The sequence below is a fragment of the Fusarium mangiferae genome (assembly GCF_900044065.1).
Source record: "Fusarium mangiferae strain MRC7560 genome assembly, contig: FMAN_scaffold016, whole genome shotgun sequence".
NCBI lineage: Eukaryota > Fungi > Ascomycota > Sordariomycetes > Hypocreales > Nectriaceae > Fusarium > Fusarium mangiferae.
The window spans coordinates 850,422-865,194 of NW_024573936.1; the positions used below are offsets into that span (position 1 = coordinate 850,422).

The 14,773-nt window shown below is 49.4% G+C and overlaps 4 protein-coding genes across 4 annotated transcripts; 2 read left to right on the forward strand and 2 right to left on the reverse strand.

The window, feature by feature from the left end:
* Nucleotides 1–5,846: 5,846 nt before the first annotated feature.
* FMAN_10594 (uncharacterized protein) lies at nucleotides 5,847–6,590 on the reverse strand (the record flags this gene model as incomplete). Its single annotated transcript, XM_041823927.1, has 2 exons — nucleotides 5,847–6,485; nucleotides 6,543–6,590. 2 exons carry the CDS (start codon nucleotides 6,588–6,590, stop codon nucleotides 5,847–5,849), a joined length of 687 nt encoding a protein of 228 aa, XP_041689459.1.
* Nucleotides 6,591–7,728: 1,138 nt separating this feature from the next.
* On the forward strand, nucleotides 7,729–8,602 carry FMAN_10593 (uncharacterized protein; the record flags this gene model as incomplete). The annotated part of the gene is made up of 3 exons (XM_041823928.1): nucleotides 7,729–7,753; nucleotides 7,929–8,321; nucleotides 8,388–8,602. 3 exons carry the CDS (start codon nucleotides 7,729–7,731, stop codon nucleotides 8,600–8,602), a joined length of 633 nt encoding a protein of 210 aa, XP_041689460.1.
* An 848-nt stretch (nucleotides 8,603–9,450) lies between these two features.
* FMAN_10592 (uncharacterized protein) lies at nucleotides 9,451–10,202 on the reverse strand (the record flags this gene model as incomplete). Its single annotated transcript, XM_041823929.1, has 4 exons — nucleotides 9,451–9,742; nucleotides 9,794–9,867; nucleotides 9,916–10,080; nucleotides 10,125–10,202. 4 exons carry the CDS (start codon nucleotides 10,200–10,202, stop codon nucleotides 9,451–9,453), a joined length of 609 nt encoding a protein of 202 aa, XP_041689461.1.
* A 3,040-nt stretch (nucleotides 10,203–13,242) lies between these two features.
* FMAN_10591 (uncharacterized protein) lies at nucleotides 13,243–14,372 on the forward strand (the record flags this gene model as incomplete). The annotated part of the gene is made up of 2 exons (XM_041823930.1): nucleotides 13,243–13,868; nucleotides 13,922–14,372. The coding sequence occupies 2 exons, from the start codon at nucleotides 13,243–13,245 to the stop codon at nucleotides 14,370–14,372; spliced, it is 1,077 nt and encodes a 358-aa protein (XP_041689462.1).
* Between the last annotated feature and the right edge of the window lie 401 nt (nucleotides 14,373–14,773).

Sequence of the window (14,773 nt, forward strand, 5' to 3'; positions counted from 1 at the left end):
GGGGCTTCTATCAACTCTTCTAGAGCTTCCTTTTCTTTCTTGGAAGCCACCCTGAAATGCTGTCCACCTTCTCCTTTGGGCCTGGAGCATAGAGTTGTGGTGGTGAAGATGCAGTTGTGGACACTAGAAGGATCGGTAGAAGGGCCATGGAAGGACAGCCACAATGTAGAAGCGTGTCTGCATGTGTCATGAAATCATTGCAAGCGTCAGTGTCAGTGAGTATCTGTAATATGAAGAAAATTCTACATAGTATGCATCCTTCAGGGTGCAGCTCCTGAATCATTCAAAACGTCCAAACTCAAAATATTCCAACCTCGGACTTTGCCCCGTGCTACCTCGGATCTGGGGGAAACGCCTCCCGGTTTTTAATTCTGTTCTTAGCAATCGTTACTGTAGTTTAGCTTCCGCAATTTCCACGTGTTGGTTTGTGGTTGCGGTGCCTCGGGGAGAGTACCGAAAGGTAGCGAGCAGTTGAGCAATCTCTCTTAGAGAGATCGGATTCTAACCGTGGACCTTTGCCGGAATTGGCCCGAGGTCTATCGAGCAAGCAGAATGTGGCTTGCGGGAAAACGAGTAGAGTTGCCCGAAGCTGGGGAAGAAGCGATAATGGTCCCGGAAATTCCCCCGTTTAGGCAGAGTCTAGGAAACGGGCGAATGGGAGGAGGGGGCGTGTGTAATGACGGAAATTCCTAAGGAAAAGGGAAGGTCACCGAGACTGGCCCCGACACCGATACCGACGCTGTCACTAGTAGGTAGGTACCTATCAAAGCAACGTGGGTGAGCGACTCGTGTAGAGCTTCCATTTCCAGAGTCTGAGAGTCAAGTCTGCCACGCGATTGACAGCTTTGACGTTTCATTCATCATTGATAATGCATCATCCACGGAATGGCCGTCAGGTCAGGGTGAGTATGAGTATGCACTGTTGATCAGTGAGTTCCTCGACATTCAATAGTTTCAAAAGAACTGAATCGTAATTAATTAATGGAATCAATTAAACACGTCTACGATATCTGGTTCTGGCCGAGACTTGTCACAGATGATAACAGGTTTTATTGATGTTATTGTCTCTGACTCTCTCGCTGCATACGCTGAGACATCCATTGTTTGTTTCCGGCCACAGCAAGGCAACAATGATCCTGACGCAGCTGATTTGAGATTCCTGAATTTGATGCAACCTCGGAGAAAGCAATTATTGAAAACAACAGAGTCAGTCAGTCATTTCACTGCCAAGGAACCTGCGAGACGAAGCATGTCACCGAGGTATGAAGTATACGTACGTACGTAGGTACGCCACAACGTGGGAGCGCCGCCTACGCCACGACTCAGCGCAACTGGCTACCTCTTTCGTCCAAAGCCTGGACAGATCCCTTCTGATTTACCCCAGGATCACGATTCCAAACCCGCGTCGTGGGAAATATCCAGAAAGAGATCAATATGACGTACGTTGTGCACGCTGAAAACATGATATGTCGCTGCCAATCTCACTCATCTCGAGATATCCGGCGCAAATGGCAGAAATGGTATGCGAAACCGAACTGTGGCTTTTGTCGCTGATGAGATGAATGAATTTTGGCTGCACTGTCGGGGTATGATATGATGCCATGTCGGATGCAATGCTCACTCTGTAATACGCCGAGGCTGAGATAATACGGTCTCCGAATTGCTCACTCCTTCGCTGTCCCAGTCACTGCTACGTCTGCTAGGAATAGCATCAAAGTTGCATTCGCGACACGGACGCCGCGGCTGCTTACTGTACAATGTCTACGCGTTGTGCTCCCCTAATACCTATGTACATACTCTTCGCATTCCCCCATGTTTTGGCCAGAGATTGGCTCGGATCTCTCGCCTCCGAATGTACAGTTGAAAAAGGTTCATCGTCCCGGAGTTCCGCAGTCTGATTGATTACGCTATCAGTATCGTATCTTGGACCCGTGATGCTTGGCTTGGCCCCCGAACTGTAACAATCCAATGTTTCGTTGGTGCCTGCCTGCTACGTGGTGATTCCTTGTGAGGTACAACTACGTACGGTGTGATTATTACAGGCATTCTCAGTTCGTGTTGTATTTGGGGCTGAGTTGCTGAGGCCAAGGCTGAGGCTGGCGATGGCGATGACGATTACCATGTAGCATGTAAATTGGGTGTAAGCCAGGTCAGCCAGCAACGCCTCGTCATCTGGGGGATCGATCACCTGAGAATCCGGGGTAGGCAGTTGGAAAAACGCATAAACCATCAACTACGATTAATCTAATTATGCTCAAGGGTAATTGAGTTGATTATTTCATCATTCCGGGGTATTTGCCTCCAATTATGGCATCTGCTACAGTTCGTTTGTTTTGCTCCAGTAGGGAGGGGAAGTGAGTTCTTCAACAACAGTATTGATCGTCATGATAGACATGTCACTGAGCGACAAGGCGTTATGATAAACTCCTATCGAGGAATCATAATACTCAAAATGTGTAATGAGCTTTCCATGACAGGAATTTCTCATTCCCCCCTTATGATGCCGTCATCGAAACAAATTCGATACTCTGGTACACACCCCTGTCTATGAGCCCAAGATGTGATATCGAATTTGGGTTGTATTCTCATCCGAAGTCGGCCTGAGTGTTTTGAGCTGGCCGTCTCCTGATACAGTACAGCCCTGTTGGTGTTGGTGTTGGCAAAGGCACCCAATCTATCACTTCTTGTGAGGCATGCCACCTGCTGAAGTGATATTGGGTGGGGGTGTATAGGCGGTCTCGTGGGGTTGACCGCTTTACAGCACAGCACGTCAAGCCAACATCAACTGCAGTGAGAGCTCTAATCTCGTCTTCTCCTCAGGCACGAAGCAGCTAGAGCAATCACCCGCTGCAGCCTCGCGCCTCGCAAGCCATGGATGTTGGGGGTTTGAGGGCTTGAGGGCTTGAGGGGATAGTTGTCTCTTTTGTTCTCTCAATTTTTGGGGGGCCTTTGATTGGATGTGACATATCGTGACAGCGCCATGCCGCTATTCAATACAACAAACAAACTGCCGATACAACGCCTCACAAAGCCATAACCAACAAACTCGTTGCACTTTGAACTTGAAAAACTGTTTGCCCCTGTATAATTAGAGCATGTCTCACGCGGCAAGAGCGTTAGGCTCGGATCAGGTGCTTGCCGTACCGTCCCGATGATCTCGCATCCGTTGCTTTAGCTCATCAAGTCAAGTCGCGTCAAATCACACTTGGCCTCGTTCTTGTTATCACATCCCACCAAAGGCTCCTCTTCTCCCCCCACGCAGAAGCAAAACCTCCCTGCCCAGGGTTCAGTGGGTGATTCTCGGCCAAGGAATCGATCCACGGGGGGAGATCCTCTTAGTTCCCGCTCTGAACATGAATACATATGAACACGAACAACGAGACGAGACGACGGCGCTTTACTTTTCTTGCCCTTGCTTGCTGCTTGAGTAAGGGGGAGGAAACAATCGGTGTTTCTTATGCTTTGACCCTGTGATTCCCTGATTAATCTACTGATTTATTGGAATATACTTTTTCTTTTCCTAAATCCTCTCGCATCAACATTGTTTGTGAGCTGTCACCTTGCTGAATCGTGCTTTGAGAAGCGGTCAGGCAAGCTGAGTGTCAGTATCAGAGTCAAAGTCAGTGAATGGATAGTGCCGGGTAAAAGAGATAACAACACGCCCTCGACTGCACTGCAATGCGTGTGCGTTCTCTCATGCAGCCTCGCCCTGCTGCATATGCATCTCGAGTCGCTGGCTTGACTTGACTCTTTTATCCTACACCGATCAATGTGTTTCAAGATTCTGCTACACTCAAGCTTCACCGCATCAATTCAGCTCGCCGTAGCTACAGCCGTAGCCATACAGGCCCTTTAGCCGGCCAGCATACCGCCTTTTGAAACCAGCCATGCAGACACTCTTACTCACAGCAACGACACTAATAACCCTCATGCATGCACTTTCCCAATATTCAGGTTATACAGACCTGCTTATATGCGCTGGCTTGCAGTTGGCGCGCATTCTCCATCGTCAAAGTGTTGAGCTGGCGGGTCTAACTTACACGACAGCAGCTATATCTGGTCTGGTCCCTTGCAGCTGTCCTTGGGAAATGAGTCACATATGAAAATTTTTTAATTGATTCTGTGACGTGACGTGACTGTAGGGTGTCACAGCGTAGGCGATGGATATTTTTCTCAAATTGGGTCCTGTGGTTGTGGTTGTGGTAGTGGTCGTGGCAGCGGGTTAATTACGGTGAAGTGAGGCCATCTACGGACGTGACTATCCGGTGTGAACAACAACACATCGGTCAAACCTGCTTGTTTCCTCCTGTTCACCACGATGACATCGGGTAAACCAGCATTCGGCCGAAACTAGAGTTGTTCCCCGTGTCACAATGCTTCTGAAGCATTGGTTGTTGGCATCGCTCACCTCGAGGCATCATGTGCTTCAGGGTAGGCTACTATATTTATGTGATCTCGAATACACTGCATATAATAGATCTGGGGGCGCATTCATAGGTATCATCGGTGGATTCTGAGTTGGACCAGACGTGGTATCATCTGACTAAGTATTAGATATCATTCGACACGTTGATAATGTTTGGGTATGAAGGTTCATCTGATGACATAGTGAGAGGAGTTAAGTTAGACACCCAAATATCGGGTTTATGGCTCAAGCCCGAGGAAACAAATCAATCTGCGTCTAGTCTATCGACTACAGTACCGTTTGCGGATGTGAGAAGAGACAGCCAACACATTGTTCTCTTCGCCCGTGGCTATCCACACACTCAATGAACAAAAGGCAAACAGTTATCCGCACTGACAGTTTCTGGACAAGACCAAGAGCTGGATCATACGGAAAACAAAGCACATACCACCTCGAAACCTGGAAGGTTGATGTTGAGTTCTAGCAAAGGCCTTGAACTGATTCATCCATGTCTGCTAAACTTGCCCCGTGTATAGATACAATGGCCAGTGTTCCTGCTAGGTACAATGGAGTACTCCATAAACGGAAGAAGATTTTGATGAAATTTATCATAAGATGCTTAGTTACCACACAAGTTGATGTCTTAGCACATCACAAACTGGACGACGATAAATATGCTGACTATTGGATTCTTGGACTTGCTCTCTGAGCAACTCAACGACAAGGAAGCACCCGGTAAACACTGTAGTATCCCCCACAAAGAAGTTTAGCAGGGCAAAGCATTCTTGATATCTGGCTCTAAGGCAATCCCGCCGTTCTTACATCTATGCACTTATCACCAGAACGTCAAGTCTCAGTACTCAGTGACACGTTCAATAGCAAAACGGGAATGTTGACCGCTCTTCTAATGAGCTTAAGTTGATATTGGAACATATGAAAGCATGAAACTCTTGAACTTGGCTATATGTGCTCACTATTTGCGAAGTTGTCACATGCGCTCTGGACCTGGTGCTCTGTGACTCCAAGACCAAACCGTAAGTTAATGTTACTCCTTCGAAGACTGCAGTACGCCTCGATAATGATTTTCGAAGTACGGCCGGGTTACAAAGACAGAGCATGCGGACATCGCAAGCACGATATGTGAATTTGAAATGATACTCACCCCTATCAAGTGGCCAGTTGATCGAAATCGGAACGAGACCTCACATGGTGGCCACAGCAAATAGGATGAAGAAGCATTTGAAACACGGTTATATATCTCGTCGTAGTGCAAACTACGGACAATGCGATGCCAACCCTATAGTCCTCAACAAGTCTTTGTAGGATCAAGTGTATGCCAAAACTGTAGATACGCCAAACGCCCCCAACTCCTCCCATGATGAAGAACAACTGGCATCTTCAAGCAACAGCCAACCAAGAAAGTCTCATCGCCAAACGCACACTAACTTCGAAGAGCCTCTAACCGGTTGCGCATCTGGTCCATCATAGCTTCTGGATCTTCCTCCTCCTCCTCTTCCTCCTGGGGTTTCTGTGGCTCCGGTACAGGCGCCACAGGGAGAGTGGGCTGCTTGCGGTCCTTGAGGATCTCTCCCAAGACTTTGTCAACCTCTCCGTCGGCCTCCTCGTCCTCCATAAGCATATCACCATCAGCAGGAAGCGAGTCCTCGACCATCTCCTCGATGATGCCCGCCTTCATCAACTCCACACTCAGTTCTTGCATGGTACCAGCCAGTTCCGGTAGACGGATAAGCGAGTTGACATCCTTCATAATACCGACACTCGCTCGAATGGATCCTTCAATCTTTCGCACAGCAAAGGCCTCCTGTACCTGCATCTGCACCGAGTTGAGCTGCGCCTTGGATGTGATGAGGCGTGCTGAGGTCTTTCGGGCGCGAACGAGCTCACGCGCAAAGTCGCGAACCTCTTGTTGGGCTTGCTTGGCGCGGGATGGATCGCGCTGGGCTCGCTTATCGGCTTGGAGGATGAGGTTCTTGGTCTTGTACTCGACTTGTTTCACAGTCTGGATATCTCGATCGATCTTGCGGATGTTTTGCCTCATCAACGCATTGCACTTGCGCATCTACAGCCAGACATGTTAGACAATAATGTGGAATAAGGTATAGACCGGTGTGTGTACCTGGGCCTGGGGATCAGGCTTCGCAAAAAGAGATTTGAATGTCTCCATGGTGGCGGTTGGATGGACAATGAAGTAGAAAATGCCCGCGCCAATGACGCAACTGTAAAGATGGCCAAATGGCGGAGTAGAATCCGTGCGGAGGTGCAAGTACGGTACAGCACAGTAATCTGTATGTTCGAGATGAGAAGTCTGTTAAACTGTCCGTAGTACTACCAGACTTCAACGCGTCTTGATGCCGTCGAATCAGCCGCAGCCAGTCGTTGATGATGTTGGGTCATGGTGGTGAGGCTCGCCCGATACTAGCCTCAAGGCTGAGGTGATAGGAAGGCCGAGGTTTCATTGGCCCGCGAGCAAAAACAGGGACCGGAGGGGCTTCAGTGAGAGGTCTGCTGAAAGCTTCCCTGGAGCCTGGCACTAAGATCAGCACTGGCTCGCCTCCGACTCCAGCGTGAGGTGCTTACCCCGCCATCGAATGCCGGCCGCGTGTAGGTAGGACTAGGCTGCCATTGCTAATCCAGAGATAAAGAGCCACTTCAATCAACGGCCTTTGATTGTTTGAAAGGGATTGTTATTGAGTCTCATGCAAGAAGCCTAAGAATTCAGCGGAAATTGCACTGGAATTGCACCCAGATTACGTCTCGCAGCTGCTTGTACGCAGCAAACCTCCAGCTGAGGTGACAAAGCTCCAGCACCTTCTAGGAGCTACAGCCCAGTAATAGTGGAGAAAAGCCGGCCTCTTTCAAGGGGCGGGCAAACGTCAGAGCGGGCACTCAAAAGTTGTGGTAGGGGAGTACCTTGGGGAGCACTATAACTTCAGTGGCAGCTGAGGTATCTGCTGATCAATTGCCCCTCTATTCTCTCCCCTTCTTAGACATTCTACCATCCCGCCTGTGACCAGACAAACGTGCGAAGCCTCAAGGCGGATTGATTGAATCAAGTACGCTCACCTCCCACTGCGCACTCTGCTAGCCTAGGTACAGAAGCTAAAGCTGCACCTCCTCCGCCCACCAAAAACTCATCCATTCCGTCTCCATTTCTCTTTCTCTGCTGCATCTGCGTCTGCATCTGCAACATCTTTCGCCTTCTTTCTCCTTATCTCTCCCTCCCTCTCTCTCCTCTGTCTGATTTTTCCTCCTTCACGCAACTTCGCGATACGACAAGATACCCTTTTACTTCAACCTTCACAATGTCTGACACTGTTTACCCCGAAGGTATGTCATTGTTCGTCCCTGTCCAGCCCCAGCCTTGTGCTCGTATTCCCCCTCCCTCTACCGATGCCGCCTTCAAGATGCAATCTACCGATACTCCTTCCCACGACTGCAATCTTGATCGCATTCTGCGCATACCCTCAGTATCACCTGCAATTCACCCGCTAACCACCCGCAGTCCTCTGGGCCCAGCGATCCTCCGTCGCCGACGCCTCCAAGAACTTCATCTACCTCACCATCTCTGTTCCTGATGTGCCCAAGGACAGCCTTACTCTCGATCTTCAGCCTACCAAGCTCACCTTCACCGGCACCTCATCCACTCTCAAGAAGAAGTACCATGTCGAGCTCGAGTTCTGGGGCGAGATCGACCCCGCTGAGAGCAAGATCAACCACACTGCCAAGAATGTTGAGATAAAGCTGCAAAAGAAGGAGCTCAAGGAGGAGTACTGGCCTAGATTGCTCAAGGACTCCAAGCGCGTCCACTTCCTCAAGACCGACTTCGACAAGTGGGTTGATGAGGATGAGCAGAACGAGGCCCCTGAGGACGACTTCTCTCAGTTCGGTGGCATGGGTAAGTCTATTACAAATCCCGATTGATTGCGCCTCGCAGAACCCTGTGACTAACAAATTTCAATAGGCGGCATGCCTGGTATGGGAGACATGGGTGGTGACTTTGGCGGTATCGACTTCTCCAAGTTGGGAGGTGGTGGTGCTGGCTTCCCTGGTGCCGAAGGCGCTGGTGATGAGCTCGACGAAGAGGATGACGACGACGACATGCCTGCCCTCGAGGGCGACGACAAGAAGGAGGCCGCCCCCGCCGCTGTCCCCGCTGCTACCGAGAAGAAGGACTAAATCTCTCAATTATGAATGTTTGACGTTGCCAAAGAGGAGCATATCTGAACTACAGTACAGGATGAGGCTGTGTAACTTTGGTTGGCGTTATGCCGTACCAAGGCAGGCGTATTTTTCGGATATGTAGTCAAGACTACATTGCCTGTTACGATATGGAAGAAAAAAATGGAAAAACTGTTAAGCACACGCACGGTGTTCATTATTGTGTTGAAAATCTGGTCAATGTGATCGTCAAAAAGGTAGCCTGATGATTTCAAGGCTCGTGCTTGAGGCAGGTCTACATTTGGACCCCTTCATGACTTGGCATGGGCGTTGTGTTAGGATTAGAAATGGTGATTGACGAGTCTCAGATACGAACGAGTTAATCAGTCTCGGTTTAGTGAGTGAATAGGATGTCTCAACCACGAAGAATAATTCTGGAGAAAATAAGCCGAGTCCTTCGTATATTTTATCACAGAGATACATGTTATATCATATCTTCACAGAAATCTGTGTGTATGAAGCGCTTCTTATTCCATCCGTTGTACAATACAATTTAATTTCCAGGTCCCTCAGTCGCGGCTAAGCAACATTGAGGCATGGCTGCCGAATTGATGAGTTCGACGTATCAAGGGTGAGAGCTGAGACCAAACAGTAACAAATGCAAAACCAGCTGCTCCGCTGTCCGACCTCGAAGGCCTCTCTTCCTCTTTCATTTCGGATCAATCTGCTGCAGCACTAAACCGAGTAACCACCGTATCCTTCCGCAAAATGCCCATAAAATACCGGGTCCCTTGTTTTTGTAATTTATCATTGTCTCATGCCATTGCCATGGCGCTTTGACGAATTTACTAGCATCATAGTTAGTATCAACCGTACAGATCAAGAATAAGATTACATACAGCGATCTCATCCATGTCAGCATCACCGGTAGCAGCTGGTGCGGGTGCAGGTGCAGCAGCATTGTTGCTGGCCTCAGGGGCGGCCGAGGCGTCAAAGTAGTCAGCCATCTCCGAGTCGAGTTCCTCCTGGGTCTTCTTCGCGGGACGGCTGTTGCGACCACGGCGCTTCTTGCCAGCAGTTCCCTTGGCAGCGGCACCCTTGGCGGCACCGGCGTTGTGCTTGTCAGCAGCAGCGGACTTGGGTTGGGCCTTAGGTTGTCTATGTCGCTGGTCAGTGATTGATTGGAAAGGGGGAAGATATTTCACGTACGTCGTGCGCTCGGCAAGCGTCTTGACGGTAGGAATGACCTTGTCAGCCTGGGCAGCTCCGACAACGATCTCGATCTGTTCAAATTAGTTACTGATGGGACAGGAGGCGCTGATATAGCTCACCTTGATAGGTCGGTTGTCGACAAGAAGGCCGTTCAGTTTCTGGAAAGCCTTGCTAGCGCCATCCGACTTATGAAAGGTCACGTTTGCGATACCGCGGCTTTGAGAGTTAGGGCCGTAGGAGAGCTCGACTCGCTTGATGGGACCAACGGATTGGATGAAGTACTCCTATCGGGGGAAAATAGCGTTAGTCTTCCGAAGTGTAGTTGAACAAAAATCGTCATTCCGTCATCGAGCCTCGGTCGTTCCAGTTCCGGGAGAGTATCACGTCGCCAGGATTTGGAAATCATGTTGGTTGACAGCTAGCAAGCAGAGCAGTGAGACAAAGACAGAGCCCTCAGTCCGCCCAGCAAGAATTTGAGATCAGTTTAAGCGCACCAGGCCACACCCACATGGCTCTCAGTCGTATAGTAACCCACAACTTGGACCCAGCCCAAGTATACTACAAGTGTAGTATTCGAGAGTCTGCTGAGAAATAGACAAGCAACCCGCTGTTCTCCCCAAAAGGGGATTTTTTCAAGCCGACACAACTCTGTCTCAAGATCTGCAAGGAATAGCTTCTGTATATGCTCACTGCTTGCTTGCTAAAGTAGATGCAGGATTCCAAAAGGTTTTATCCGGAGGAATTCGCTGGCCTTTGGCTGGTAGAATACGCATATCGTCATGACGAGCCTCCACCCTTAAAAGTCGGCGCTACCTAGGCGAGGAACGCTGACCAGGCGATTCCTAAGGTATCATTGCGCGACAAGGGTTATCTCGACTTCTGACATAGCACCATATTCCAGGGTTTACAGAGTCAAAGAAGGAGATGGGCGTCCGATAGCTCCAGGCCTAAGCTAAGTCGACAAACTAGTCGGAAAGACGCGACGTCGAAGGCAAAAATGAGAGCGGCGAAGGAGAAAAGGTCGAACAAAGTCCGAGGGCTTCAAGGGCCGCAACGGAAACATACCTTAATCTGCTGCTCCGAGACGTCCTTAGGCTATTGAAATATTAGTACACGAATGCAATTGGAAACCCGTGTTTGCGACTTACCAGATTGCTTACAATGATCTTGCTATCACTATTGGTAGGAGTAGCCTTGGCTGGGGCAGGCTTTGCGCCGGCACCGCGTGCGGGCTTGGTGCTCTTCTGGATACCACCAACGGGTGCAGCCGCGGCAGGGCGTCCGGCACCACGGCGCTGGTTGGGTCGGCGGCGAGCGCTACGGCGCTGGGCCTGGGTGATATCGTCGAGAGCTTGGTCGAGCTTGCCGGACATGATGATGTGTGTTTGTGAAGTGGGTAAGAGTAGGTCAAAGACGGGCTGAGAAAGATAGGCCCGTGAGATAAAAGGCTGTATCTGCTGTTCAAGCTGATGCAGTTGGTCAAATCAGCAGAAGATATCGAATGACACGTGCGATTTGGTGTCAAAGACGCGATTAAGTATGGTGAAGACTAGAGCTCGATGGGGGCGCAAGTCGCGAATGTGGAATGGAGTTTGAAAAGAAGGTGGTAATAAACGTCCGAGAGGCTTGAGATGAAATAAAAGGCGCGCGAGAGTTATTAAGGCGGCCGAGTAATAAGAAATTGTTTGGGCTGGGTTGAGAAGTGGGCGTGTATCGGTTGAGTTGAGTGAAGTTGGGTGAAGGTCGAAAGGAAGAAGGAGGCAAGGGAGGGAGAGAGACAAAGGCATAGAAAAACACGGGGGTGGGCACTGCTTCCTGCTCCTTCTGTTGCCCTCTAAGGTACTCCGTACTGCCTAATCAGCTCAATGCGCGTGGGTATGAATGTGGCGCATGTCAAAGCTAGTCTCTTTTAGTAGCAACAAGCCTCGCACCGCCACACTGTAAACATCTGGTACCAATTACAATGCGAATAGGGACATGTATCAAAAGGGACAGTTTGCACAGACAAGACAGAGTTTCATCACAAATGCAAACGAGCGCAATTCCAAGGAGGGGAGCAAACGACCAACAAAGATGTGTTGTTTGTTCTTTGCTTAGCAGAATCTGCCTAAGGATGCGTGCATAGCTCGTGCTAGGCAAATATCATCTGTGATAGGTTGGCGTTGACGTGTGCCATCAAATCTCCTATCCCAGTTGCCTCACTTCAAGTCGACCGAGACAATTTGTTGTTGGAAGAAATTCCCAGTATTGCATTGCAGATAGCTGAAAACCTCCCAGCAAAAGATCCATATAGTCCCCTTAGTCTAGTTGTATCGAACCCACGCTCTGCTTTCCGAATAGGCGGCATCGTTCGTCCAAAGAGTTCTCCTTAACGCCGAGCAGTCTTTCCTGCAAACTGGATATTCCCTTCTCGTAAAAAATTACAATGCGCGGTAATCGTGGTACTGTGCAATTATAGTGACTTTGGCGCTCCCTCCTTGCCGGCTTCAATCGGATCTTTCGCAGCGTTGACTTCGAGGAAGTGGTAGAGAACAATGAGAATCATTGCTGTAGTGCCGAAGAAAATGGCGAGTCGGTAGAGATCGTTGTCTGAGATCATATTTGCGGTGATGGAGGTGATGAACAGGAAGCTGCGTAGGCTTTGGGGAGCTAGATTGATTCTCGATCAGTACTTTGGCCTGCGCGCAAGCGTTCCAGCGTTGATAGTACCAACCAGGTATTTATTCTAGAAGGGAGTTGTTTGGATAGGAACCAGAATTGAAGTCAATGCTCTGAATGATCTGTGACAGCGTAATGGGATCAACGCGAGGCTGTATCTGTAGATGTTGGATATGGAGCTTCAACTGGCCAGATGGAGCTCTAAAGTGTCCGCGTTGCAAAGATAGGTACGTATTCTTGCTGGGGTTCTTAGTGCGGCCCGCAGTTGAAAGATTTCCCGACACACTATCCCCACTGTAAGCAACTGAGTGAGTTTCTAGGTACTAAGGTGAGAATGACTTTTTTTTCTTTCAATATGTACGCAATTCTGTCTTCGCTTGCGGACAAGAATTACCTAGTCCCTATCGCAATTCATATGAAGAGAAAGTAAACTACTCGATTTCTGTTAAACAATGTAACTCATAATACTTTGCCTGGCAAGCCAGCCAGACAGGCATTAATCACTTATACACGTTGAGCCACTTGCCCTCGAAGAAAAGTCTCGGCAGACACGTGACTAGCTGTGACTTCATCCTCCACACCAAGGCGGCCCAGCCCACCAACTATCAGCAATCTTCGACATTCGTCTTTTTTTCCAACCTAGATTTGGTGGCTTAGCCTCTCGCCATTCCCAACACGAAATCGTGGGCGTATACCTCGACAGAAACCCTCAACGGACCTCACGATCGTCCGAATCCCATCGAATATCTTTTTGATATCCACGATTACCCCACCATCAACTGCCCATCATGCCTCCCAAGAAGGGTAAGGAGCCTGCGGCCAAGAAGGCCACTAAAACGGTCGAGGACCGAACTTTCGGTATGAAAAATAAGAAGGGAGGTGCTGCCCAGAGGGAAATTTCACGCATGCAGGCGAACCTGAAGAACAGTGGCTCGGCCGAGGAGAAGAAAAAACAGGCCGAGAGGGAGGCTCGTGAGCGTGAGAAGAAGGCGGCCGAAGAAGCCAAGAGGGATCTAGAGGCTATGATGAACAAACCAGCACAAGTCCAGAAGGTGCCTTTTGGCGTTGACCCCAAGACAGTTGTTTGCATCTTTTACAAGAAAGGCAACTGTGAGAAGGGCAAGAAGTGCAAGTTTTCACACGACCTTTCTGTTGAGCGTAAGACAGAAAAGAAGAACCTGTACAACGATTCAAGGGGAGAGGAAGAGGAGAACAAGAAGGCCGAAACTTCAGCAGACTGGGACGAAGACAAATTGCGAAGTGTCGTTTTGTCAAAGAAGGGCAACCAGCAAACCACAACCGACAAAGTGTGCAAATACTTCATCGAGGCTATTGAGGACGGCAAGTATGGTTGGTTCTGGATTTGCCCTAACGGAGGAGATAAGTGCAAATATAAGCATGCGCTGCCACCTGGGTAAGGCTTCTGTCATCAAAATATCTTTGCAATTACACTAACACCAAACTTAGATTCGTTCTGAAGACCAAAGAGCAAAGAGCAGCAGAAAAGGCGCTTATGGACAAATCACCACTCAAGACCCTCACACTCGAGGACTTCTTGGAGTCTGAGCGACACAAGTTGACCGGTACTCTTACGCCAGTCACTCCCGAGACTTTCGCCAAGTGGAAGAAGGATCGCCTCGACAAGAAGGCAGCCGAGGAGCAAGCCCGCAAGGCCAAGGAGAACACTGGTCGTGCTCTGTTCGAGAGTGGCAAGTGGAGAGATGAGGATGACTCCGACGACGATGACGAAGATGACGATGTCTGGAATCTGCAGAAGCTTCGTGAAGAGACAGAGGCTGTGCGCTCCAAGAAGGAAGAGGAGCGTCTGCTGGCAAGCTATGATACTCCTAATAATGGCACCACGGGCCAGGCAACCCCAGCAGAGGATACTCCAGCTGAGACAGCAACCGGATCTTGAGTCAACAGAGACACAGGCGTGTGGCATATGTAGTCTAGAAGACCTTGGATCTGGGATTCGTCAAGCTCTCCTAGTTGGAGCTCGCCGGAGAACAGACCATCCAGAGGCAAGCCGAGCCCTGCTGCAGACCTCACATCAGTGATCCCACGAGTGAGAGATGTGTGCGGGTCTACCGTGGCGATCTCGTCATCTTGCTGAACCTCATGAGAGGAAGGATGATGTCTGTCCTCCGAGTAGAATAAATTACAGTACCAGTATATGAGCGTGCGAGCTGTCACGATGACTACCAATACTTCTATAAACTATAAGCCACAGCTGCATTCGCGCAGGAGGTTGCTTGCTCCATGCGTGAGATGTGTGCATTACCATACATGGTTTGCTCGCGATCATTGTGGTCGTAA